The sequence below is a fragment of the Dichotomopilus funicola genome (genome assembly GCF_033296635.1).
Source record: "Dichotomopilus funicola strain CBS 141.50 unplaced genomic scaffold C8A04scaffold_47, whole genome shotgun sequence".
Lineage (NCBI taxonomy): Eukaryota > Fungi > Ascomycota > Sordariomycetes > Sordariales > Chaetomiaceae > Dichotomopilus > Dichotomopilus funicola.
In genome coordinates, this window is record NW_026944068.1 from 161,703 (window position 1) to 186,253 (window position 24,551).

Consider the following 24,551-nt stretch of genomic DNA (forward strand, 5'->3'; position numbering starts at 1 on the left):
CGCTTCGCTGCTGTCCTATACGGCTGGCCTTATCCCCTACATTAATCGAATACTGACTGCCGTGGAGCATTATTCCCGTGTTTCGGCCCTGAAACTGTGCACCGTGCATGATTACACATGGAAGCAGATAGTTCAACGAAACTTCAAAGCCAAAGGATCGATCTATACGGAACCGCAAACTCCCTATAGCTTGTTTCTGGGATAGATGTACTAGGAATTTGAAAGCTAAGTGCTTAAATTTCAGAAAACTATGGTCAGGACAAAAGACACTGGTCCGTCACGATGGGGAATCGGTAATTACCCGTTAAAAGTAAGAATCTTGGAAAACCCACCATCACTGCTTATACTCCCCCTTAACAACCCGTTCAGACAGCTCCTTAAGCACATTGCCCACCCACTCGAAGTCCTCCAGCTCGACATACACCTGCGCGCTGACACGCGCCCACCAGCGACCGCGGTACACATACAACGACACAAAGGTGTTGTACTCGTCGACCAGCTTGCGTTGAATCCAACCGCTGATAACGGGGATCTCACTCTTGGGAAACGACGGGCGGCTAGCGAGTTCCTCGTCAATGTCAACGTTCAGTGCCTCCGCGTCTCCTTCCTCCAGTTTAACCGCCAGCGGCAGCGCCACGTTGACCATGGAACACCGCGTCAAGCTGCGACTAGCGTTGTCCAACACCTTAGTGCCTAGGATATCAGCGATCTTCTGCCCGCCCTCGCGCGCCAACGCGGTGACTTCAGTCAGGATACGCTCTTCCCCGCCTAGGACCTCCTCACGCCACTTCAGGCTGTCCGCGACACACAAATATGGCGTGTTGTCCACCGTCCCGAACGACTGGAACGCCTGCACAAACGCGGACTTCTTCGAGGCCGGCAACGGGTTAAACTTGCGCGGCGGTTCCGGCTGCAGCCCTTCCTCGCCCGACGCATCATCTCCATCATCGTCCTCCGCGCTAGCACGCGGCGCGAACCCATGCGATGTCGGCACAGTCGACCGGATCAAAGCCTGATTGCGCACGGGCACATAAAATACCGCACATCCCCTGGGAACATGCAGCCACTTGTGGCAGTTGCTCACAAAGAAATCTGGGTCGACTTTGCCGAGATCGATATCGACCATGCCCACGCCCTGCGCACCATCGATCAGAGCCAGCAGCCCGCGCTCACGGGAGGCGAGGGTCAGGTCCTCAAAGGGGAAACGGACACCGGGGAGGGAAGACACCACGTCGAAGAGGGACAGCCGGGGCCGCTTCCCCGCAGCGATCGAGGCATCCACCGCGTCGTGGAAAGCCGCGACAATCTCGGCGTCTTCCAAGGGGTAAGCCAAAGGGATGGCTCGGGCGCTGAGCAGACCGGGGTGAGTTTCGATGACATATTCGATGGTCTTGTGGCACCCGCCGTAGATTGTGTCGAAGTAGAGAATCTCGTCACGGCCGTCCGGGTTCCAGACGAGGTTGCGCAACACGGTGTTGACGCCGGTTGTGGCGTTGGCGACGAACACGCAGGTGTCGGTGGGCACGCGCAAGTGGGCGGCGATGGCGGCGCGGGACCGGTCGAGTAGGTCCGGGTAGATGTACCGGATGAAACGGTCGGGCGCGGCCTCGGCTTGGTCCTGGTAGGCGCGCCGGGCGGTTTGGATGGCGCGGGGGATCGTGCCGTAGGAACCTGTGGGTGAGTAGGTGTAAGTGTACTGTATGTACATACAAGTTATCTGACTATTATCTGACGATGGTACTTGGAGGATGAGACACCTACCGTGGTTGAGATTCCGGTAGGACGGATCAAAGAGAAACTGCTCGTCCCGCAGGCCGTGACCAAACTTAACCGGGCCGTTGGCCTTTTCCCGTAGAGGTAGCTCTTTTTGCTCGGCCATTGTGACTTGGGTTACGGGATCAGAGATGTTTGAGGGATTGGTGTTAACTAGGTAATCAGTGTCGGCGTTCGACGAGCAAATGCAAAGCCACCGGTTAAGTAAATGATCAAAATCAGGCAATGATGGGAATCGTAATGTATGTCCCAACCCAATTCCCCAGGGGAGACAGGAATTATAACTTGTGCCCAAATTCAAATCCCTGCTGTGCTGCGGATATATCAGTTGACAGTCCGGGTTGACTCGGACTTTGACTCGGTCTTTGACTCATGCCCCTGATCGCAGCTTCCCCACTCTGGCGTTGACCCTTCCGACCCGCTGTCCCCGCCAACCGGGCTAGCACGACATGGTGAGGGGTATCGTCGTGGGCTGCCGCTGAGAGATGTCCCGGGCAGGGCGTACTCGGTTATGCCTGATTGTTCGATTGTTCAACGGCGGGTACGGCGGGGTCAAGACGATGTGCAGAGGGGAAGCTCCCAGCTCTCGAGTCCAGGCCTGCGCTAACCGCAGTAAGCCGCGCTAGATTTAGGAAGGATACGGATCCATCCTTTAAGTCGTTTTTCCTCGTATCGTTTCCGTCGCGTTGGCTTAATTACATTATTGTTTTCAGCCCTCGGACTCATAAACCTCGAGGGTCAGATCCTATCCAAATCTCAAGAGTCAATCATGAGGGAGCAGACGAACCGCAGAGGAACCACCGTCAAAGTTCCACAGAGTCCCCTTTGACCACCGCAATCCGCTGCATCAACCAATTCCGATACGCCGCAAACATCCTCACCTCACGCATGCCCTTCCGCTCACAAAACGCCACCAGCTTCTCGTACCGCCGTACTAGCCACTCCTTTTCGTCCCCATCCCCCTTCCCAGTACCTACTAAATTACTAGCACTACGAACAGCCCTTCCCAACTTGGCCTCACACACCAAACACAAATACGGCGGCTGTCGCAGATCCTCGAGGATGCTCCCCGTCGCTTGCATCGCACAGGCGTAGAACACGCAGTGCGCGAACCCGAAACAGTGGCCGACCTCGTGCGAGGCGGTCAGCACCACGCGCGCTAGCCAGTAGTTTGCGAAGTCCGATGTGGCTGTTGCATATGTAGAGGGAGTGACGATGCCGTCAGTGGGGATGTTGGGCGGTGGGCGTGGGCGCAGGGGGGTTGGCGAAGGAAGGGCGATAGCAGAGCGGAGGACATTGGCGAAAGGGGATTTTGCGTCGGTGGTGGCGTTGACAGTGAGCACGGTGGGAGTGGGCTCGGGAAGGAGGCTGGAGGGTAATTCAGACGCAGCCGCGGCGTCCTCCCAACACTTCCTCCGCACATATTCCTCGCAGTGGGACAATGGCCAGGTATGTTCGCGGTCGACGCCCATATGCTTATCCAGCACCGGCGTGTACCGCGCCGTCGACACCACGGCCACCCGGCTGCCACCGTACGCCCGGCCGCAGCAGAAATCGTCGTCGTCGTCCTCGTAGAGATCGTGGTGTGTCAGCATCACCATGGCGTAGGCGTCCCGGGGCAGCGCGGCGATGGCTGCGTCGAGGAGGTCGTTGAGTTGTAGCTGGCGCGGGAATTGTTGGTCAGGCGTGTCTCGCGTGGTGATGCGTGTGAGGTTGTTCTTGATTTGCAGGCCGATGTACTGTGGCGGACCGGGACGGGTGTTTTTCTTGGTGTTGTCATCATCATCGTTATCTTCCCAGTGTACGAACTTGGGTGTTTCCGGGAGAAGTTTCACTGGTAAAGGGTGGTAAAACGCTTCAAGGTAATCGCGGATGGTTTCTACTGGCGGCGGGTCACACCTGATTTTGGCTGGTTCAGCCACGGAGCGGGCCCAATGGCGCATCAAGGAGCAAAAGAAAGGGCTGACGCTATCGTCGGTCGGTGGGGGAACGACGTAGATGGTTTGTTGGCGACGTGTGATGGCATTCCGTTCTTTCAAGGAGATCCAGGAGCGTAGCGTCTGCGGAGGTTCGTCACACTCATTTATCAGGCCATCATCTGGGAGAACGAGAGGCGGTGGGAAAAGAGATTCGAGGCTAGCATGGTCGTCCGTATTGCCGGTTGCGCGCCCCGAAGGCCTTGTTGCTGCTTGTCTTCTGGCTATTGGGGGTGGGACGATGCCTTCCGAAGCGGCTGTCGGTGAGCTGTCGATATGGACCGTTTGATGCTGGCAGGCCATTTTGAAGATTTCAACAGTTGGAACAGCTGAGCTTCATGACTGAAGTGCAATTAAATTAGAAATATTAAGAGCTGAATTTAACCGTTGTGAGAGAACAATTTGTGAATCTATCTCATCCTTCCGATTTGTTTTTTCTTCAATGCTGCGGAGTCATTGACTTGACCAAGTCACCCATTCACGTATTTACTGTGATGTTGACGCGCCGGCCGCTCGACGAGCTGAACTTTTCGCTCAAGGCAGCAGCGCCGACAGGGGTTTAGCTTGGTGTCATGCCCCTGGCTGAACAGGGTTAGGGTTAGGTTCCCCTTCCCCCCGTCCCCCTCAACGCGCCCGGTTATCGTGCACTTTGTCTGAGGAGGTTATGGTTTCGTGTGATATCCTCAGTTTGTTACATGAAGTTAGCTCCTTCATAACCTGAGCTATGTTGTGAGTTGTGCCATTCTTCTGTTGTGAGTACCGTGCAGCCGGTTCCGAGTCCTTGGCCCCCAACCAAACTGCCGGACCGCACTCGTTTTAGGCCCAGCTTGAACCCAAAGATGTCCCACACAATCCCGTCCTCAACTAAACTAATGCTTCCAGGCGACGCGAAACGCGTACCAAGTACGTCGTGAGCTGCGTCTCCAAGGCTCATTTCATAATCAGCATTGAAGGTTGGAGCATTTAGGACTAGGACTTTGGGTTGTCTGCCTAAGCCAAGGACGTCGATCATAATGCGGGAGTCGAGGACGTCGAGCACAGCCCGATGTTCAGCGCGCTGAGAGCCAGGCCAAGCAAAGTCCTCGCTTGCGTGGCGCGCCTGTGGTAGGCGAGAGAGCCGAATGCGACAGTGGCGCGCCACCAAGCAATGGCGTTTAACAGTGGCAGGGTTCCCGAGTCCGAAGTCCGATGGGACCTATGAGACTCAGCCGCCATCATGGTCGCAAGCCTGTGATAACGTTAATTGCCTGGCATTATAAATCATGTCTCAAATTGTCGTTCCGGTCGCCATGCCATGTTAATACCATCAAAATTTACAACAGTATGGCGTCTCGTCGTGCTAATTCCCTGATGAACGGCCACGGCAAAGATGACGACGCAAGTGACCCTGCAGGCGACGCATCTGCTCAGGCGGAACAAACATCAACAACCAAATTCCTTCTCGTTGGGTTGCTGCGATTTCTTGGCACCGCGGTTCTCGCGGTCCTATTCTACATTATCATCCGTCAATATCAAGGTCGTACCTTGACTTCGGGGGACAAGTCGATTTTCGATACTCTTGTGGTGGCTGTTAGTTTAACACTCGGGCTCAACAGCGCGGCGTCCCTAAGGCACATTGCACTGTTTGCCAGGGGTTGGTATGCGGAAACACGCCGTGTCCACGTCAAAGAGGTGAGTCTCTCAGATCCAAGGATAAAGAAGTAGTTACGAAAAGTATCCATCAACTAACACGACTTAATAGGTCGAAGTACACAGTTTCGTCGCGTTGGTTGGGCTGCTCATCCGCACGCCAGCTCCGCTTCTGAAGTTGGTGTGCGCAATATGGCTGTTACTGAACCTTGTAAGTACTAGGGTGGTGTCTATTCCCACGTAGCAAGACACCCATCAAACTAATTCCCTCCAGGCCATCCAAGTGGGCATTTCCGCAGTCAGCTTGACCTTCAAAGCGGAACCCGGCATCGAGGAGATCTACCCAGATTCCACCCTCGGTAATGTCACGATCCCAGACATGAGCCGTTTCGCCCGGGTCGGCAGATTCAACGACGGCGCACGCCCGCAGTCCCTTGCGGCACACATCCTCGGTGATACCGCAGCGAGCTACGAGTTTGCGCCCTTCCCGAGCGGCGTGATGACCGACGCCCCCATCGCACGGTTCCCCCAAGCGTACTGGGACGCCGGCGACCACTGGGAGTTTGTCTTTGCCAACTCGGCCCCCGTCCCGGGCTCAGCATCACAAGACCTCAATTTCCTCTCCTTGTACTCCAACCAACACGTAGAATCCTCTGGAACCTGCAAAACACCACGCTACACCTTCAATCTAACCGAGGGCATCCTCACCGTGAAACACACCGACGAACAAAAGACAATCCTATTCCCGGCGTCAGGGGTCGGCGACGAAGCGATCACTTATCTCACCGAGCCCGTCCTCCACGACGCCCGCGCTGGACCCAACATCACCGGCACCTGCGGCCCCGGCTGCGCTACGGTCTATGTTGTTGAACCCCACGCAGGAAACCCAGTTCCCGGCTCTACCTTCTCCAACCCCAACTCCAGCTTTTTCTACTATGAATGCAACATCGCCGTAAAACCCACCACCGATCCCAACGCAGGGCCCTTCAAATTTGCCCCGATGACCGCCGCCGTAGCCGCTCAAGCGATCGCCCTGTCAGGCCAACGAGCACCCGCAGCAGCAAACGGTTCCGCTTCGCGGGCTGGGTTGAACCAATTCACGTCGTATAACCTAGGCCTGGACTTTGGACAGGCACAGAACAACAACGTCACCTCCATGGCGAAGATGCTGTCGCGTTTTGCAATCGGCGTGGTAGCCGCTGCGGCGCGGAGTAATCCGCGGGTGACGGTGCAGGGCCACACGCCACGACAAGGGGTGCGGTTGGTTTTGGAAAAGCCGGTGGTGTTTGGGGCAATATTGATTGCCACGGCTGCTGTGCAGCTGGTGTTGATGGGGGTCGTGTTGATTCTTGTGCGGGTGTTGAGGAAGAGCGGGAGGGGGGACACAGGGAGTAGGGGCGAGGTGAAATATGTTACGATTTGATGAAAGGGAAGGGGTTTGTTTACTTCATTGCAATGACTGCGCATCAGACATCTTCACTCCATGTTGACGGATCGATACCTTGCATACAAAGCACTGCTTTGGCTTGTACTAATTTAATCGGGGCCAAGAGTCCAACATGATATCTTGAAACTCTCGTTCCCACGCACGTCTCAGCTTTGCACGGACTAATTACCTCTCTGCGTCTCGAAAGCTCTGGCTGTTCAATAGCTACAATATCAACCCGGGATATTAGCAGGTCAAATCTACAGCGACTGAGAGCTGCCTCATGCCAAGCGCAGTGACTTGGGGGTGATGGCGGTTGAACAGATTCTGAGTTCCTCCCGAAGCCGAGTAGCCGCGGGCTCAGCGCTACCTGACACGTTACTTAAGAATAAGGAGCCCAAGCCCTGCTTCACTAGTCCATCTGCTAACCGGTTCTTTCCCGCCATTTAGGGGCGTTTGACTCTCGATGCTCGCTGTTGATTGTTTTAGAGTAATTAGGAGATGAGTTCTATCAGCAGTATGAACGAAGCAGATGCTAGGCCCGGGCTGGTGAATGTGAGGCGGTACCGTACCCTACCCGTGTAATTATGCTGAGACGCGCACCGCTACGACACGAAGCCACACAACCCCGTTATTATGTTGGCAACCCCCATAGTTATCATTGTCCGAGCGAAGGTACTCAGCCCAAGGAAACAGGCGCCGCCTCGGAAGGCTTTCATGCTCTATGGTAGAACTTGACGCGTGCCGATGATTGCTACAAAAGATTGAGTAACCGCATTGAACTGATGTAGCACCACAATCATGGAACGATTCATCCCATCATTTCTAAGGACTCAGATCAACTGAGGGATTACCACGGGAGCTATTGGCCTATTTGTTTCCCTAAAGTCAGGGGAAGGCAGTATTCGGTGGTATTGGAAATTTTCCCCTTGTAGTTCCAGACGTTCCATAGCTCATGGCTCAGTCGCCTGGACTCAAGGGAAAGATGGGGGGCTGCACGTCACATCGTAATCAGATACACAACCCTACCTCTGGCCGGAGGAGGAAACACGGGTGAGTAATTGTCATGTTGATATGTGGCCGTTTCTGAGCGCCCTTCCTGTACGAATAGAATCGAGCGTGCCTAACTCCAGGACTTTCCACCGAAGCAACTTTCCCGGCCCCCGGTGCCGTCAATTGATTTCCCCACTTTTTAACGAAGACATATCAAGGAATTTAACGCTCAGCGATTCCTCAAGGTTGGTCAGCGGCAAGCCAACAAAGCGCAGTTTGTCCTGCATAATTATTGCTTCCCGAAGAACCATACCCACCACTTCCGGGTTCCTTGAAGCCGACAAGCCGAACTGCGAGAATCAGATGGAATGTTCTGTGGCGCAAAGACAACCCGTCCGCTTCCTCTGGTGTGTTCCGTTGTAGGCAAGAGCCCTTAAGCAAGCTTTCGTTTTAGGCAACTGCTGTCGGGTTGCATCCACCACATGCTGCCGCTGGACGGGTGCGCTTTCCTTCCGCTCTCTATGCAGTAATAGGCCGAAATACTGCATCGTTGGCCGGTGCGATTGAGCAATCAGCCGGCAGGTACGGCTCTTGATAAATGTATACGCTTCCGTAGCATCTTCGGTCCCGGATATCAGCCACGGTTGAGCCTGATAGGCGGGAGGAACGACCGATGAAAGCAGGCGCCCAGGAAGGTTTGGTCCGGCACGCCACTTGATCAAGTTGATTCCGCACTCCTGCTTATGTTGGCCCTTCTTCCCACGGACCCAACCTGCAGTCGAAACATGGAAGTTGGAACTGTCATGCGACCACTCGGCACTATTCCACAGCAATGCCCAAATCAAGTGCGAAGACGAAAGACAGCACGAAGCACAGAGGGTTCGAGTAACAGTGTCGCAACCCGTTTCTTCCCCACCTTTTCGCGTGACAGCCAACCGAAGCGGTGCGCGACTGACACAGACACACACATTGATCGACAGATTACTTGTTGGCACTTCCTGGTTTCCGTTCAGGGCGATGCCGAGATGCGCTGTGTAACCAAGCTTGCAGCTGGGCGCTTCGATCCGTCACTCCTGCAGACGAAGATCCGTCGAATCGTACAGTTGAGGAGAAACCAGGAAAAGGAGAAAAGCATCAATCAGTAAGTGGAAACAATGGGGTTGAGTGCTCTATAAAAGACTGTCTATCCGCCTTCCTTGCGGTTCTCTTCTGTATCTAACGATTCGCGTGTGTGTTCAAGGCGCTAACCTGGCGATTAAAAGTCCTTAGCGCCAGGCTCCTGGGGTCAAAACAATGCCAACCTCCTCCCTTTCTAACCATTTATGACAAGACCGACTTCGAACGAGGGTATCGATGAGAAAGGACAAAAACAGAGGGGAGAAAATAAAAGAAACGGATCGAGATGCGAGGCTATACCGCGCATATCTCCTCAGACGACATCCTCCGCCACTTCTAAGCGGGATTCGTCTACGGTTTGCAGCGCGGTCGAGCTGAATGGGAGATATTGACCATCGGGCTGCGGGTTCGAGATGATGATGGTGACCAGGCTGCCGTTGACAGCAACCACTTTGTAGACCACGGTTGAACCGCGGACCCGGACGGCATCACCTGACGCGAGCTGCATAGTCGTTGGGCCGGTTTCAGTAACACATCCGACAACAAAGCTCGATCGCAATAAAAGGGCAGACCTACGGCCATGTTGTTGGATCGTTGACTCGGTGATTCCCGAGAAAGACGAGATGGCTGGGGGGCTGTTTGCCGGCTTCGTGAATGAGGTCAGCGATCCATCCGCCTCACAAGCAGCTCCCGGCGAACCGCCGGGGAGGGGGGTTTGAGCTCCGGCTTACCTAAAGATCGTATGGCAAAGCTACGATAGTGGGGATGGGCAAATTTTCTAGTCGTCCGGCTTTACTGTGCGCGCATGTGTGCTTCGAAGAGACGCCGACATGGCCGCCGACACGGGTGACGAGGGCAACGAGGGCTATTTAACCCCGTTCGACACGGGTTCACGGAAACACGACGATCCTCGGAGGGTGCCACCTCATCCAGGCTTTCACACACACAGAAGAAGCCTAACTCTTCAGTCGTGGTGGAACCCCGCGACCATGCGCGTGGCCCCGGGGCGTGTAGAGGTTGTTATCGGTTCCCGGATATCCCTCTTGGGTCGTCATCATCTCTAGCCACTAGGACAGATGCGGTTGTAGGAGGGGAGGGAGGGGAACGACGGGAGTACATCCTGGGGGCCCGTGGGAACCCAGCGGCTGTACTCGACCCGACATGCATGCCACGGATGTCCTTTTGCTTCCTGGTGGGCCGTGGTGGATGGAACCAGCAGCTTGGTTGCGGTGGCGTGACCGTGCCCGTTTGAGTTGCCGTTCAGGGTGCAGCCGGTCATTGGAGCCCCTCGAACCCCCCTTTTCGGGAGCGGTTACATCGCACAGCGTTCACGGGAAAGCCCCTCGGGTCCCTATTGAACGGGGTTTCGGTCTCTGTCGTCATTTCAATACCGGTCGAACGAGCCGGTTCAGGAGGAATCGGGAACCCAAAACCGTCGCAAACGTCCAACTAAGCCCGTTCATCCACAAGAGCGGCCATCCTCGCATCGTGGTCATCGATTCATGATGGTCCTTCTTTCATACGCAGCTTCCTTGTTGAGAGTGGGATCGCCCAGCTCTCTGACTTTTGGGTCATCCTTTGGGTGAGAGGTACATCTCGTTACTTGGTTACAACGTTAAGGAGCGGCCACTGGAACCCCAGTGGAGCTTTTCTGCCCCCGCGCTGGGCGGCCCATCTTACCCGACCTGCTGGAAACTTTTGGGTTGCCGCCCCTCTCGAACCGCTGCCAAGGTCCGTTCCGTCGGGCAGAGAAATGACTCAGGGGCAATCGAACGACGGAAGTCGGCATGGTCGTGGTCGTGGCCTCTGAACCCGCGCGCGCGCTCTCAGGGTCTTCCTTGACCCGAGAGTCGGGCGGCCCGGCGCAGATCGCAAATCGCAAAAGGCTCAAGACCGACCTTCACAATCACGACAAAAGTTCTCCGCACCATCTTCGGGCCCCCCTTGATCACTTCAGAGTGGGTGGCCACTGGCCAGCGGCGACTCACCAGACGATGCGCCCTCTCCACGCCAGTCAAAATCGTCAAAAGCCGACTCGGCCACGGCCTTTTGCGCGGCGGGGAACTGGCCCGTCAATAGCGCTCACGCGGATTGGGGGTGCCACAGTGGCCGCCGATGGCACGCAAAACCCCGTATCGGGAGACATTGGAGCCCCTTATGGGCCACGCCCCCACTCCCCCGACGCGTGAAGTGTCCAAGAACAGACCAACGAAGCCAACGTGGGTTTCGCTTCGAGGCAACGAGCGACCGAAAAAGGCGAACCCCAACCGACAGAGCGTCTCTTTTCGGGCACTCCTCTCCTACTTGAGACTCGAAACATCCGTAACAAACCCCCCAAGAACCCACCTAAGCTCACGGAGTGTCGACGGCCTCGAGATCATCTTCGGCCTTACTAACAGTTTGTGCTTGCTCACTCGGCGGTGCCGGCGTCGGCGGACAGCGCTGAACTCAACGTTTGGGCAGCAACATGGCCGGGTCCTTTTGCACACACCCGCAGCAACGGCAGGTCATCGGCGACTGCAATTGGGTCTGCCGGAGGAGCCCAACAGTGATGGCCGCTAAGCCCACGGCGATTACTGACCGGCCGTCCAAAACAGAAAACGTCCAAAGCCGAGGTGATCACCAGTCACGTCTTCACCAGCCGTCACGAGCCGAAAAGCAAACGGCTCGCTGCCAACCTTCGCGTTCTCGGACACCGGCGCGACCTGCAAAGCAGCTCACCGGCCCTTTTTCTTGCCTGCGTGGCTCACTTCTCTGCAATCCCTCGCTCTCCCACGCCAACATGCCCGAAACAGAATAGGCGGGCAAACGCGCCGTGCCATCGCGCCGTACCTTTAGCGCTCCAACCCAACACCACCAAAAGGGGAAAGAGAGAGGTTTTGGGGGCTCTTCTAGCAGGCGGACGAGGGTTACGAACAGGCACGCGCTCGGCCGTACGCCCGCGCTCGCTGATACCGATTGAGGAGGGAGGAAGGCACGGATAAAACCTGTTGGTCGCGCCAAAATTTGCTGTCCTGTCCCCTCTGACACGCTAGTGCCAACTTCGACGCGCCCGAAACCGCGCGCAATTGGCCGCTAGCGCTCTCTGGTCAGGGATGGGCGGTCTTGTCGGATTAAGCTCTGCCGCAGCAGCCGCCGCGGGGGTATTGTCCGCCCGGCAGACTGGTTGTCCTGGCAAGCCTGGCACACCTCTGACTTGGCCGTTTGCTCCCCCCCTCCTTCAACATCGTCATCCCAAGATCATTGCTGTTGCGGTTCTGGTCAGCGATCGTTCCAACGCATCCCCCAGAGCCTCCACGCGCGCTCTGCCCCCCACCCCCTTTCAACTGGTCCTCAAGTCTTCAGCCCCGATTGTCCAGCATTGGGCTCGAGATTATGCTTACCAACTGTTAGCAGATGGGGGGAAAGGGGGGATATTTTGGCATTGCCCCTTTATTTGTGTCGACTTCTCAGGATAACGTCATTGCCCGCCAAACGAGCCCACTGCCATCGCTGTCCCGAGCTAAGATTCGCTACGAGCGAGTTCTTCGGACCAACCATTGAGACCACATTGGTGGAACCTCGTCCCGATGAGCCTGTTTGCTCGGAAAGAACTTGGACGATATGTGGCGGTGAGAGAAACTCGATGCCCAAGGTTCATCAGACAGTTTCGGATCGGCCATACTTGTTCCTTTGGACTCGCATGGTTCTTCCTTGTCGTGTCGGCTGAGTAATAAAGGTAACACGAGACGAACCCCCTTTCCTCCCTGACAAGCCTGAATCCCCCTCTTGCCGCAATATCAACCCACCAGTCACCCGTGTCACCCCCATGCCCCTTTCCGATCCCCAGAGCCCCGCGTTGTCCCTTACCCGCTGGTCGGTTACACAGGAACGTTACAAGCCGACTTCAGCCCACATGCAGATGGGTCCAGTAAAGTTATGTCATAGCAAAAAATAGCTCGGGGCGATCGAGGGTTCGGTGTTTCGCATCTCTTATAAAAAGCAAGTCAGGGTGGAAATCCCCGCTTTGCATTCTGCCAAGACCTCTTTTTTTCTGTCTTGCTTAGAAAGAGCTCAGTCACTTGGGAACGCTAACTATCAATCATGAGATGAGGATTCTCAATGTTTGTGAAGGGAGTTCTTCACTCAGGTCAGCCATGATCAAGTTAAAAAAACACAGTATTCCTCGCACGGAAGGAAGCCGACGATGCCTGATATACACTGGGCCAGAAAGCCCCCTCTTTACTTTCTCTTCACAGCGATGAACTCAGATTTGCCCATGCATCGTGCAACTGGAGGAATTCTTGGCATTGATACTCCGAAACGTCCTTGTTCTCTACCCAATAACTACATGGTAATTATTGGTCAGTTCTGCTAGTTCGTTTCCGGGAAGTAAAACCCCCCACTAATCCTTCCCTCCCCATGACTCCCACCGTGGTTGATCATCCCGGTAAGCCGGAATCGCAATCCGAAAACATCACCCCGTTGAACACTCCCCACCCACACGAGTCCACGACAACCGTGTCACCGATCCCATCCCATCCCCTCTCTCGCTCCAACCCAACCCATTCTTTCCTTCCCGTGAAAACCCAGCCTAACTCCGGCCGGTATTCCCTTTACGAGAAAGGGTTGTGCTTCACACACTGCACGCGCTGCGCCTTGCCTGTGTCAAGGTTGTTGCACCCACCCTCCATTGTCCCCAGCATCTCGCCAGAGCAACCGCCGGAGCCCTTTTGCGAGTAGCCGGCCCACTCGCCGCCGGCCATGAAGACGGAGTGGGAGGTGTCGTCCATGGTCACGTCGGTGAGGGTGTCGGAGTGGTGGCCGAAGTTGAGGTCGCCAGAACTAGAGAGAAAGAGAGAGACTGGTTAGTGGTTTTGTTTCTTTTGTCTTTGAGGCTTGGAACAGAGAGTAGGGTATAAGGGTAGGTGCAGCGGTCAACGTGATTGGTGGACGCACCAGTCGGTAGAGGTATACTCGTTGGCCTTGGGGAGCTCGGCGTAGGCCACAGCCAGGAGAGAGGAGAGGACGAGAACGAAGGCGCGCATTTTGACAGAGAATAGATTTTCAAGAGACCGGCTCGAGAATTATGTGTGATGTCGGGTTGTTGGTTGGTATTGGTTTAGAGTGAGATGGTGATGCGATGGTGAGAACAAGAACGAGGTGATTAGGTCTGCGGACTTTGAGCTTTTTATCCTTTGTTGAAGTGTTGCTTCCCGGGCGAAAACCCCTCATGTGTAAGTAATACTTGAGGAGCTCATGAATTGCCCAAACATTCGCATCGACTCAAAACAGTATGAACTTGGTGTTGCGGTCTCAGAGTGGGTTGCGAGACCGTGGGGCTGCCCTCGGACTCAGCAACCAGGGGTCGCAGTACTTGTCCAGCAACCCAAAAATTGTGCGAGACATAGGCTGGCTCGGATTTGATGATACACTACATAATCAAAACGAGAAAGAAAAAACTCTCTTGACTAGAGGCTAGAGTTTGGGTCTCGTCCAGTTTGCCGAGATTCCAGTTTAATTGCGAGATTTAGGTATGGCCCTGTCTCGACCAGGGGAATTGACCGGGGATTGCATATTTACATCTTGGATAATTGCATAGCCGCTGAAAATTGAGCTGAGATGGGAGTTTCTTTCTAGCAAGTAGACAAAGCTCTGGTCTTTTGTGGCCCATGCCAGACAAGCTCGCCCTACAAATAGCCTTAGACATATTAACTACTTTACAGACCTTGTTAATGAATCCAGCATTTCGGCGCTTATGTATGCCGGTGTTGAACGTTGTCCGACAGTCTTCGTTCCTGCCAGCATTGTTCCAACGCGTCTAAGAGAAACTGGCCTCAATTTTGAACTTCCTTATATTAGCTTCTGTGGCGCGTTGTTAGGGTATCTAAGCCCTGTGATTTGAGAGTTAAAACTTCCTGCTGGTTTCTTTTTCTGTTTGGCTGGCGGGCAGGAAACACGCAAGTTTAAGCACTAGAAATGTTGTGGGTTCTGTCTCTTGGTAGGCACGCGCAAGTAGATGGAGACCTATCTTTCAGGTAGGAATCATAACGTCCACCCTCGCCGCAAGGTAGGCGGGTGGCATAGACATATACTTTTGGCTTCATCTCTGGAGTCTCTTTCTCCCACAATCTCCCCCCCCCCATTTCTCGTTCTTAACTCAAGGCAAGCACAGAGTCAACGATGCCAGGAAAAGCACACTTCATACCTGCCACCCCGGCCGAATTGATGTTTGGCTCACACTCTCAAGATAAACAGTTATTCCGGCCTCGCTGTAGATAACCTTTCTCTTCCTACTTTCCCCCACGCCACCATTTTCTTTCACCTTTCACCTTTCTCCAAACGCCGAGCATCGCACCCAGTTCCAAACCACCAACCGAAAATCAAGTAACACGATCTGATCTTTCGGTTTGATCCGATTGTGTGACGACATCATCGCCGATTTCAGGTGTAAGTGGTAATTATCCTTCTTTTCATCCGAATAAATACTGAGATGAAACCTCGCGATTAACAGGCCCCTCTGGTTGGTCGCCATTTACATAGAGCGACGAGGTTCAAGCGGATCATCCGATCTAGAAATCATGTCGACCACCGCGTCTAACACCGGCGAGCATGCCGAGAAGACTACCGTCGACTCGAACATTAATTTGGTCGCCGGACAGTCTGCGGTCGATTCTTCGGCCACCGAGCTGAACGCTGCCGAGATGGCTGCCACTGAGGCGATCGTGGCCATGGCCGTCAGTAATACTAACAACGTTGCGAACACCAACGCCGTTGAGAACACCACCGCCGTTGAGAACACCACCGCCGTTGAGAACACCAACAACATGGCCAATACTACCAACAGCATGGATAACACCGTCAACATGGCCAACGCTTCCAACTCTGTTCACGGCAATACTACTGGCAATGGCAAGACTCTCATCCCGCCGGTTTTCCCCTCGTCGGCTTTCGCCACGTCGGTCGCCGCCGAGTTGGCCAAGCTGACCAAACCAGAGCTCAAGGCGGTCAGTGACGTGATGGTCGACTTTGGTATGCTCACGACCGAGATGGTCGGAGCCGTTGGCATTACCACTCCCGACGAGTTGACTGCCTCTGGCCTGATCACGCCCCAGATTGTCGCGAATGCTATGATGATTGCTGGCGTCGGTCCTTATGCTGGTGCCGGTCCTTATGCCGGAGATCCCGGTACCTATGCCGCGAATGCGGCCACCTATGCTGCCAATACCAGCAAGCAAGCTGCCCCTGAGCTGCCTGCTTCTCAGCCGGCCACCGTTGTGCCTGGCCCTGCCACCGCTGGTCCTTCCACTGCTGGCCCTTCTACTGCTGGCCCTGCTAAGGCTAAGACTGGCGTCGCCAGTGGTCGCGTGACCAAGAAGAAGAGGTAATTTCGGGCATTCACTGTCATCACTGACACTCTCAATTCCTTTATCGTTCAAGTGCAAGCACTAACGTTCCTACTTCCAACTCTCACAGTGTCGCGACTCCTACCAAGCTCAGCGCCAAGGCCAACAGCTACATTGACAGCGCCGTTAACAATTCCGGTGACAGCGGCCCCTCGACCCCGACTAACACCACGCCCGGTCTTCTCATCGGCAAGGCTTCCGGCCCCACGTGCATCAACTGCCGCAAGAATAAGGCCCGCTGCGACCGCATCGTGACCTGCGCCAAGTGCGCCAAGGCCGGTGTTGACTGCGAGATCAACAAGGGCAAGGGAATTGACGGTTCTCATATGAAGCCGTCCGATGGACCCCTCAAGCTCAAGGCGTGCGACCGCTGCAGGAGGATGAAGTCGGCCTGTGTTCGCAAGGACAAGTGCGTCCGCTGCGACAAGAGGGGTGAGGAGTGTGTCGTTGGTTAGGAGTCTTGCATTGACTCTTGATCATCACGGCACGCACTGTGGGCCACTCTCGGCAAATTTGGAGGAGGATTTTTTGGGGCCCGGAGGAACCGCTGCGAGTGGTTGACTTGTGCCAGAGCCCAATGGATTGCGCTACTTTATTTGACTGGGATGATGGTAACCGAGAACCTCGCCCGTAACTATCACATCTTGGCCTTGAGTTTTACGCTGCTTCTGGCTTTCGGGCCAGAATTAGTAAGCTTCGCACTCGAGAATAAAATAGAGGAATCTGACAAACAAAGTGACGCTTTGTCTCAGCCAAGAGTGTCGAGAACGTAGTCCATTGGCGCAGTGTTGCGGCACGAACAAGGGCCCCTGTGATTTTGGATTCCCAAAGTGAGACCTGACCCTCGGCCCATCCTGCGTACTTAATTGGCCCTCGGAGATATAAGCTTCAAAGGGCAGTGGCAGTGCTTCCTGAGCGCGGCTAACTGACCAAGTTGAAGAACTCTGCAGCTCTGCCGGCGGCACGGGCGTCTGTTTATCTTTTTCCCCTTCCCTTTACCGTTGACTTTCCCCAGATTTCGTCTGATTTTCCAAACAGCGTTCGGAGCCCATCCGGTCCCTTCCCTCCCGTCATCCTCCCTTCCACCCGCCCGCGGTCTGGACTTTGGTCACTGGTGCCTGAAACCACGGCTGCACGGCATCATGCACCAAATAATCAGCACGCTGGGGGCGTTCCTCCTCCTCATGGGGTCCATCCCGACGGCCTTCGGGCGGATGAAGTTCCTCAGTCCGCCCGAGTTCGACGGGCCACGAGATGTGCGGCAGAACACCGTGTGGACGGTTGGGTCGCCGCTCGAGTTGCGATGGACCCCCGGCGAGGAAGGGAAGACGTTGTCCGTGATGCTTTACCAGATCACCCCAGAAAAGGCGGCGACGTTTGACGGGAAGTTTGATTACACTGAGTCGGACGGGGCCGAGTATATCACCCGTATGTCTCAGGATTAGTTCCTTCATATGTTGTTTTTCTTTTCTTCTCCTTTTGCCATGTGCTTACGAATGGGTTATTGACTAACCACCACGCAGGCGACCAAATCAATGCAACAGACTTCACCTGGCTAGTCGGCACCCGCCGGGACCTCTCTGTCTCTCCCATGTTCGCCATCGCCATCTGGCAGCAAGGCGCCCTCATCACCGACTCGACCATCAACATCTTCAACATCTCGGATGCCCGCGCACCCCCGCCATCTTCAACGCAGACATCCTCCACACTAAAGACCACGACAACAGGGACAGCAATGGCAACAGCAGCGACGGAAACAGGAAGCGAAGGACGCACCACACGATCAGGAGCAGGAGCAGGCACGGGCGTGCCTCCGACGCCAGCAACAGGGACGGCTGGGGGGATAGAAACTGGGGTTTGGGCAGGGGCGGAAAATGGGGGATCGGGTTCATCCGGCTCTTCCTCCAACAGCAGCAGCAGCGGTTTATCCACCAGCGAAGCCATCGGCGTCGGAGTCGGCGCCACCGCGGGAGTTGTCTTACTCATTGCACTCGGCTGGTTTCTCGGTCGCCGCTGCGCCCGAAACAAACATAACCGTGAGAAGCTAGCGCTCTCCGATCCGAGCGTGTCCAATGAGCAGGAGATACGAAGTGAATATGGGCATGGAGATGGGAACAGCGGGTACTACCTTGGGCCAAATGGGACGTATTATTACTATAGCGGCACCGCCAGTCACGGCCCACCGACTGAGATGGGTGTGGAAAAGGATCCGGTTGAGGCGCTGCCAGGGGCAGATGTGCAGAGAAAGGTCGAGTTGCCCGCATCAGGGTGGTGAGAAGATAATGAAAGTCAAAAACAGACAAAAACACAGGAAAAGCGCATATTTGATGAATAGTATGCTGCAAAATCATCTCAAGTCATAGGCCATATCAGGCTGATCGCTGTCATTCAAGCTCATCATCATCGTGACAACCGGTCCAATATACTGCACTCTGAAGAAAGAAAAAGATATATACTGCTGCCCCAAATCATATTCACCAAATTCACCCAACCATACTTTTCTCGGTCTCGCGGTCTGCACAATTCTTCCCGAGCGACCTTAAACGGTAAACGTCCCGGTCAACCGAATATCCCGCGAGCTGGCACCCACCGAGATACCGAACTCGCCCGCAGGTACCACCCACTGCCCCTTGTCAGTGTCCCAGTAGCTGATGTCCCTGCGGCGCAGGTTGAAGGTCGCAGTGCCCGCCTCGCCGGCCTCCAGCGGCAGCTTGGTGAACCCACGGAGTTGCTTGGGCGGGGCCTCGGGGGCCGAGGACGGGAGCGTCAGGTACAGCTGGGCGACCTCAGCGCCGGCGACGGAGCCCGAGTTGGTGATGCTGGCGGTGACGGTTGCGACGGTCTCCCAGAGGTCGGCAGCGCCACCGGGGATGATGTCGCCGGTAGCGGGACCAGCCGCAGCGGTCGAGTCGACGGTGATGTCCGCGTAGGTGAAGTTGGTGTAGGCTAAGAGAAGGGTGGGTGGGTTAGCAAGGTCAGACGGATAAAGCAAGCGCCAAGTCTGAGGGGGAACAAAACGAAAAGAAAAAAAGAAACCTACACAGGCCAAAACCAAACTCGTAGCGTGGCTCAATGTCCGCGTGGTCAAAGTGACGGTAGTCAATGTACAGACCCTCACTGTAGCTATCCGAGCCCTGAGACACGGCCGAGCCGTAGTCGTCGGAGCTCTTGGCAATAGTGAAGACCAGCTTGCCCGACGGCGAGGTCTCACCGTACAAAATGTCCACCAGCGCGTTACCGTTCTCCTGGCTGCCCAGACCCGCCCAGACGACGGCCTTGACGCCCTCGTTGGCCAGGATCTCCTCGAGAATCAACGGGCCGACGCTCTGGACGACCACGATGGTGTTCTTGTTCGCCGCGGCCACGGCCTTGACCAGCGCGTTGCCGTTGTGCCACGGGTCCAGGTTGTTGCGGTCGCCCCCGTTGCCCTCAACCTCGATGTAGCCCTCGCCCGAGTCTGAGGTGACGAAAACGATGGCCACGTCGGCGTCCGAGACGGTGTTGCTCACGCCGCTGGTTTCGTCGTTGTCCTGCAGCGAGAGCGTGGTGCCATCGGCGCTGGCACGCTCCTTGATCGCATCATAAGGCGCCACAAAGTACGGGTATTCGACCGATCCCGAGCCCCAGCCCATGCCGAGGGCGCCGGTGTTGCAGCCCTTGTCGGTGCAGGCGTTCATGCCCTGCGGGTTGACCACCGCGGCCGAGCCGACGAGGGCCACCTTGCCGGGCTTCTGCAGCGGCAGCACGGCGTCGTCGTTCTTAAGCAGCACGATGCCGTCGCGCGCCACGGCCCGCACGTTCTCCTTGTGGGTGCCCTGTACGTTGGCCTTGATGTTGATTTCCGGGTACCCAGAGTCTTGGCCGAGCAGGTACCACGCGGCCAGCACACGCTGTACCATGTCGTCTAGGCGGTCCTGCGACACCGCGTTGCTGTTGACCGCGCTGGTCAGCTGCGGACCCCATAGCACGTTGTTGCCGTCGTAGTCACTGCCCGGCATCGTCATGTCCATGCCGTTGTTGGCTGCCCCGTTTGTCGTGTGTTGCGCGTTCCAGTCGCTGACCACGTAGCCCGGGAATCCGAGCTCCTTCTTCAGCAGCTGGTTGAGCGTGTGATCGTTCTCGCACGACCAGTCGCCGTCGATCTTGTTGTAGCTGCACATGGCGCTGGCCACGTTGGAGTGCACCGCGTCCGCGAACGGCCACAGGTACAGCTCGTGAATCGTACGGTCGTCCACCTTGTTGTCGATCGTCTCGCGGTTGAGCTCCTGCTCGTTGAGGATGTAGTGCTTCGCGCAGGCCTGCACACCCGACGACTGGATGCCCTCAATGGTCTCGCTCATGGCAATCCCCGACAGGTACGGGTCCACGCCGAAACCCTCCCAGTTGCGCCCCCCCTCTGGAATCTTGCCCAGCGCGCCGCCCACGGGGCCCAGGTTGACGTGGATGCCGCATCCCTTGGCCTCCTCGCCCAGGAACTGGCCACGCTGACGGAGGAGGTCGATATCCCACGTCGCCGCGGCCTGGATACCCGGCGTGAACGCTGTGCTGCCAGTGCCAAAACGGATCCCAAGGGGCCCGTCTTGCAGGCAGATTTGCGGGTAGTTGATTGAGCTGACCGGGGCCGTGTTGCCGACACAAGGGCCTTTGTCCCAGCCGATACCGCTGACCACGCTGACCTTGTCTTGCAGCGACATCTTGGCCAATGAGGCCGCCGCCGACGAGTGTGCAGCAGCCCATGCCTCAGCGCCCGTAGGAGCATCCTGCCGGCGGACCTTGCTGGGCATCTCGGCACGGCCGAGGGATGCGGCGGCGGCCAGGAGAGCGACGAGTCGGAGACCCATGTTGGTGGTGGTGTGTGTGTGTGTGTGTATGTGTGCGTCAGGGGAGAAAAGGACGTAAATTATATCTAGGCCGGCCTCGATAGGTGGCACAACTGTCGTGTGCTTGCTGGCGTCCAAACAAAACTTGAATTGAACCAAGGTCGATGCGATTGAGAAAGTCAGCACGAAGACCTTGAAAAGAAATTCGGGAACAAAGGGTTCTGGGAAAGGACGAGTTCTTTCCCTCCCTAGCCCAGTTCAGTCCGTCCGATATGCGGTTTGTGCTGTAGTGTTTGCTTTTGCAAGCTCACGGCCCTTGGGAAATGGTATGCACCAGCTCTAGGCAAGCCACTTACTTGCTTCTCTTCATTTATCTTATAAGTCGTCCTCTGAGCGGAGCCAGCTTCTTTCAACCGTTCCCTTTTCCCAGTGCCCAGCCTTTGTTCTCGGCCATATTATATAATAATGTACCCCGTCAAGTGATATTTCGCGCCCCGCACGACCATCTCTCCCCAGATCTGGCAGACCCGGCCGTGGTCGACTGCGACCTCAATCAGGGCAGCGAGGACTAATTCGGCGTTCGCCGTCCGGACCCCCGATGAAGGCCCTGGGCGGCTCCCGTTGCAATTCGCCAAGAGAAGCGCTTTCCCAGTGCCACAGTGTTACAATGGCAAAGAAAGGGGGCCTCACGGATCCCACAGCGGGTACGGGCTACAGCTGGAGCCTGAATCGCGAACAGGGGAAACATCAAAGTGTGCGCAAAAGATAAATGACGCGAGAAAGCTGGGGTGCAGGCGGGAGGATCGGCATTGGAGAAAGGGGGGACATTCTTGCGGTACTACACTAAGGTACGACAGGATGTACACTAACTCTTCCGTCGGCGAATGCGCCCATGCGGGAGCAATTTGTGGTCCGTCCTTCCCCGGTTGCCGTTCTCGGCCCCCAGACCCCGGCATGACGCCGGTACGGCGAACAGCGAGAGGCGGCTTGTACTTGTAAGGAGACGATTGGGCTTCGGCGCTGAAGAAGTCGCCATTATCACAACAGACGGCCCATCGCAGACGGGCCGCTTGGCCCGCTGTTAATTGAGGGCCCCATCCCTGCCGTTCCGGGGGATAGTCTCCCGCAAGAACCCCGCAAAACTGCTGGCTAATACCGACATTCCAAGACTTCTGGAAGGGTTTTTGCCGCAGAGTTCGGATCACCTAGCCCCGGATGTCACGTTGCGGCTTGGGAGCCCCATCGCTGGGTTCAAACGCCATCCGAACCGCACCAAACAATCGTCAAAGGCGATCCACGTTGCGACCCTTGAAAACATCGAAGATCCGGTAAGTTCGACCGCGGCTCCGATGAACCGATTTTCGCGCAGCACGGTCGTGGGAGGACTTGAGTACCTAACCGACGGTTCGCTCTCGTCAAGTACTATCAAGCCGCAAGGTGCTCAATCGAACGATCTCGCTGTGCCGCTTAAGCGCTTTGCCGGACGTATCGAACCCCTTCAAGAATAATGCACGAGCCACATGCTGTACAAACAAACCACCGGGAAGCTTGACAAACAGGGAAAGCACGGGGTCGTCGATAAATTCGTGCCAAAACAGGTGACGCTGTGTCTCATAACGCTAAGGTTGAAAAATACATACAGCAAGTTAAAAATGCGGCGCCATGCCCAACTCATGGTTGCCTCCGTGGAAAACAACAAATTGGGACCGGAAGAAAATGTCTCCCCAGACTTGAAACTGGGTGGTGGTGCGTTGGATGCCGCCAAAACAACCTGTCCGCTGTCAGTAAAGAGAGCGTTTGCGCGGAATAAGGAGAACCACATACGATCATCCTGGAACCTCCCAAAGTTGATGTCGGCTCCTCTCACTGTAGCTGTGTAGACACTTCCGACATCGAGATGGAGATCGGGCAGCGTGGTATTACACGGGAATGTAACGCCACCCACGCCAGCAGTTCGCTGCGCCCCGGGAACATGGCGATAATACCCATCGACGATATGTTGGGACAGCAGCAGGAGCGTGGTACCTGTGTCAACAATGGCTTGTGCGGCCGGCCCCCGGGTCCAACGACTGCCCCCAACCGCGAACTTCCTGGAGGGGACCTGCCAGAAACCCCTGGTTGTGTCGGCCTGTATCTAGGTGAGCTGACCTGCGAACCGGGAATCGTCAATGCGGCCAAATTCGTAAGCCCCGGGGGCGCCTTTGCGGAGATCTGCTGTGAAGAGGGGTTCGAGGAGTGTCGGCATCACATTTTCAAAGAATGTTCTCTGTTTGACTGGTTTCACGGTGCTGAGCTGGGAAAATGCGAGGCCCAGTAGCCCGTCGACATTTGTATCCTTGGCGAAACCGGACGAGACGGTGGTTGCTATCTGGACAGCTTGGTTGATCGCCGCAGCGCCTCCAACGTCGACAACGTCGACTCCAACATCGCCGGACGCGCTGGTACCATCACCATACTTGATCGAAAAATTCGCCCCAGGCATGGGTTTGAAGGTACGTGAAAGCAAAGGATCGTATGTGCGATGTCCGACCTTGGCTGGGGGGGGAAGGCCAGCACCGAAAACCCAAAGGTCAGCCGACCCTGAATCAAGAGCGACGTTGACTGTTTGGCCCCCGATTCGAATAGGAGAGACATATTCGACCCCGTCCGCAGTGAGAGTGGCAGGCACCAACCCAATAGCGTCGGCAGACCTAGCCACTGCTTTGGTCCGTGCAAGTTTCAACGTCCTCCAAGGCCCCCTGAGCCCGTTGCCGTCAAGAGAACCAGAGCCAGTCCCAGTCCCAGTCCCAGTCCCAGTCCCACTCTTCGTCATGTTCAATAAATCTTCTGGGATGGGCATTCGATATTTCCGGTAGGTCATGAAGAGCTCCGTTGGGCCATCGTGTCGTCGGAAGCCGGGATTCCCGACCCTGAGGACTCGAAAAGCGCGCTTCTGAGACGGTGCGGCGGGCAGAGGGTGTGCAAAAAGCAGTAACAACAAGATAAGCCAAGAACATGACGACATAGCGAATCGCCAAGGAAGAACTTAGGATTATAGGTGACGTGAGGGAGGGATAGAGGGCGACGTGTCGAGGATGACCTGAACTGTTGAACTTTTGTGGCCGTGAAGAAGCATCCTGACAATACCACTAAGCGAAAACAACATAGAACGCTGGTAAGCGCTTGCTACACGGCAATGGCTAAAGAATAGGAAGGAAAGAAGGAAAGAACGCAGGATCGTTGCTTAGCTCAGAATTATCATGGTTGAGTGTTTGCATCCCCCTTTGGACTTCCAAAAGCTCTCTTGGGTACAAGGGAAACATCATGTCCACAGTCATCAATTAACGTTAGATGGGCGCAAGACATAGGAACCAAATTGAACAATGGCTCTCTGTTAGGGGGGACGAAAAGGCAGGGAAAAAAAAACAATTGCAACAGCCCATCGGACTGTGTG

At 55.7% G+C, this 24,551-nt stretch overlaps 9 protein-coding genes across 9 annotated transcripts; 3 read left to right on the forward strand and 6 right to left on the reverse strand.

Annotated features, from left to right (window-relative positions):
- Window positions 1-334: 334 nt before the first annotated feature.
- Window positions 335-1,879, reverse strand: C8A04DRAFT_13404 (putative L-cysteine desulfhydrase; the record flags this gene model as incomplete). Its single annotated transcript, XM_062777696.1, has 2 exons — window positions 335-1,671; window positions 1,762-1,879. 2 exons carry the CDS (start codon window positions 1,877-1,879, stop codon window positions 335-337), a joined length of 1,455 nt encoding a protein of 484 aa, XP_062635601.1.
- Window positions 1,880-2,576: 697 nt separating this feature from the next.
- On the reverse strand, window positions 2,577-4,052 carry C8A04DRAFT_38478 (uncharacterized protein; the record flags this gene model as incomplete). Its single annotated transcript, XM_062784252.1, has 1 exon — window positions 2,577-4,052. One exon carries the CDS (start codon window positions 4,050-4,052, stop codon window positions 2,577-2,579), a length of 1,476 nt encoding a protein of 491 aa, XP_062635602.1.
- A 1,047-nt stretch (window positions 4,053-5,099) lies between these two features.
- On the forward strand, window positions 5,100-6,801 carry C8A04DRAFT_13395 (uncharacterized protein; the record flags this gene model as incomplete). The annotated part of the gene is made up of 3 exons (XM_062777693.1): window positions 5,100-5,420; window positions 5,505-5,589; window positions 5,663-6,801. The coding sequence occupies 3 exons, from the start codon at window positions 5,100-5,102 to the stop codon at window positions 6,799-6,801; spliced, it is 1,545 nt and encodes a 514-aa protein (XP_062635603.1).
- Window positions 6,802-9,226: 2,425 nt separating this feature from the next.
- Window positions 9,227-9,421, reverse strand: C8A04DRAFT_30192 (uncharacterized protein; the record flags this gene model as incomplete). Its single annotated transcript, XM_062781281.1, has 1 exon — window positions 9,227-9,421. One exon carries the CDS (start codon window positions 9,419-9,421, stop codon window positions 9,227-9,229), a length of 195 nt encoding a protein of 64 aa, XP_062635604.1.
- A 4,087-nt stretch (window positions 9,422-13,508) lies between these two features.
- C8A04DRAFT_30193 (uncharacterized protein) lies at window positions 13,509-13,940 on the reverse strand (the record flags this gene model as incomplete). Its single annotated transcript, XM_062781282.1, has 2 exons — window positions 13,509-13,737; window positions 13,852-13,940. The coding sequence occupies 2 exons, from the start codon at window positions 13,938-13,940 to the stop codon at window positions 13,509-13,511; spliced, it is 318 nt and encodes a 105-aa protein (XP_062635605.1).
- A 1,533-nt stretch (window positions 13,941-15,473) lies between these two features.
- Window positions 15,474-16,753, forward strand: C8A04DRAFT_30194 (uncharacterized protein; the record flags this gene model as incomplete). The annotated part of the gene is made up of 2 exons (XM_062781283.1): window positions 15,474-16,276; window positions 16,369-16,753. The coding sequence occupies 2 exons, from the start codon at window positions 15,474-15,476 to the stop codon at window positions 16,751-16,753; spliced, it is 1,188 nt and encodes a 395-aa protein (XP_062635606.1).
- A 687-nt stretch (window positions 16,754-17,440) lies between these two features.
- On the forward strand, window positions 17,441-18,573 carry C8A04DRAFT_30195 (uncharacterized protein; the record flags this gene model as incomplete). Its single annotated transcript, XM_062781284.1, has 2 exons — window positions 17,441-17,726; window positions 17,822-18,573. The coding sequence occupies 2 exons, from the start codon at window positions 17,441-17,443 to the stop codon at window positions 18,571-18,573; spliced, it is 1,038 nt and encodes a 345-aa protein (XP_062635607.1).
- Window positions 18,574-18,837: 264 nt separating this feature from the next.
- C8A04DRAFT_30196 (glycoside hydrolase) lies at window positions 18,838-21,139 on the reverse strand (the record flags this gene model as incomplete). Its single annotated transcript, XM_062781285.1, has 2 exons — window positions 18,838-19,244; window positions 19,339-21,139. 2 exons carry the CDS (start codon window positions 21,137-21,139, stop codon window positions 18,838-18,840), a joined length of 2,208 nt encoding a protein of 735 aa, XP_062635608.1.
- A 1,625-nt stretch (window positions 21,140-22,764) lies between these two features.
- C8A04DRAFT_38480 (aspartic peptidase domain-containing protein) lies at window positions 22,765-24,122 on the reverse strand (the record flags this gene model as incomplete). The annotated part of the gene is made up of 4 exons (XM_062784253.1): window positions 22,765-22,889; window positions 22,943-23,232; window positions 23,275-23,808; window positions 23,842-24,122. 4 exons carry the CDS (start codon window positions 24,120-24,122, stop codon window positions 22,765-22,767), a joined length of 1,230 nt encoding a protein of 409 aa, XP_062635609.1.
- Window positions 24,123-24,551: the final 429 nt, after the last annotated feature.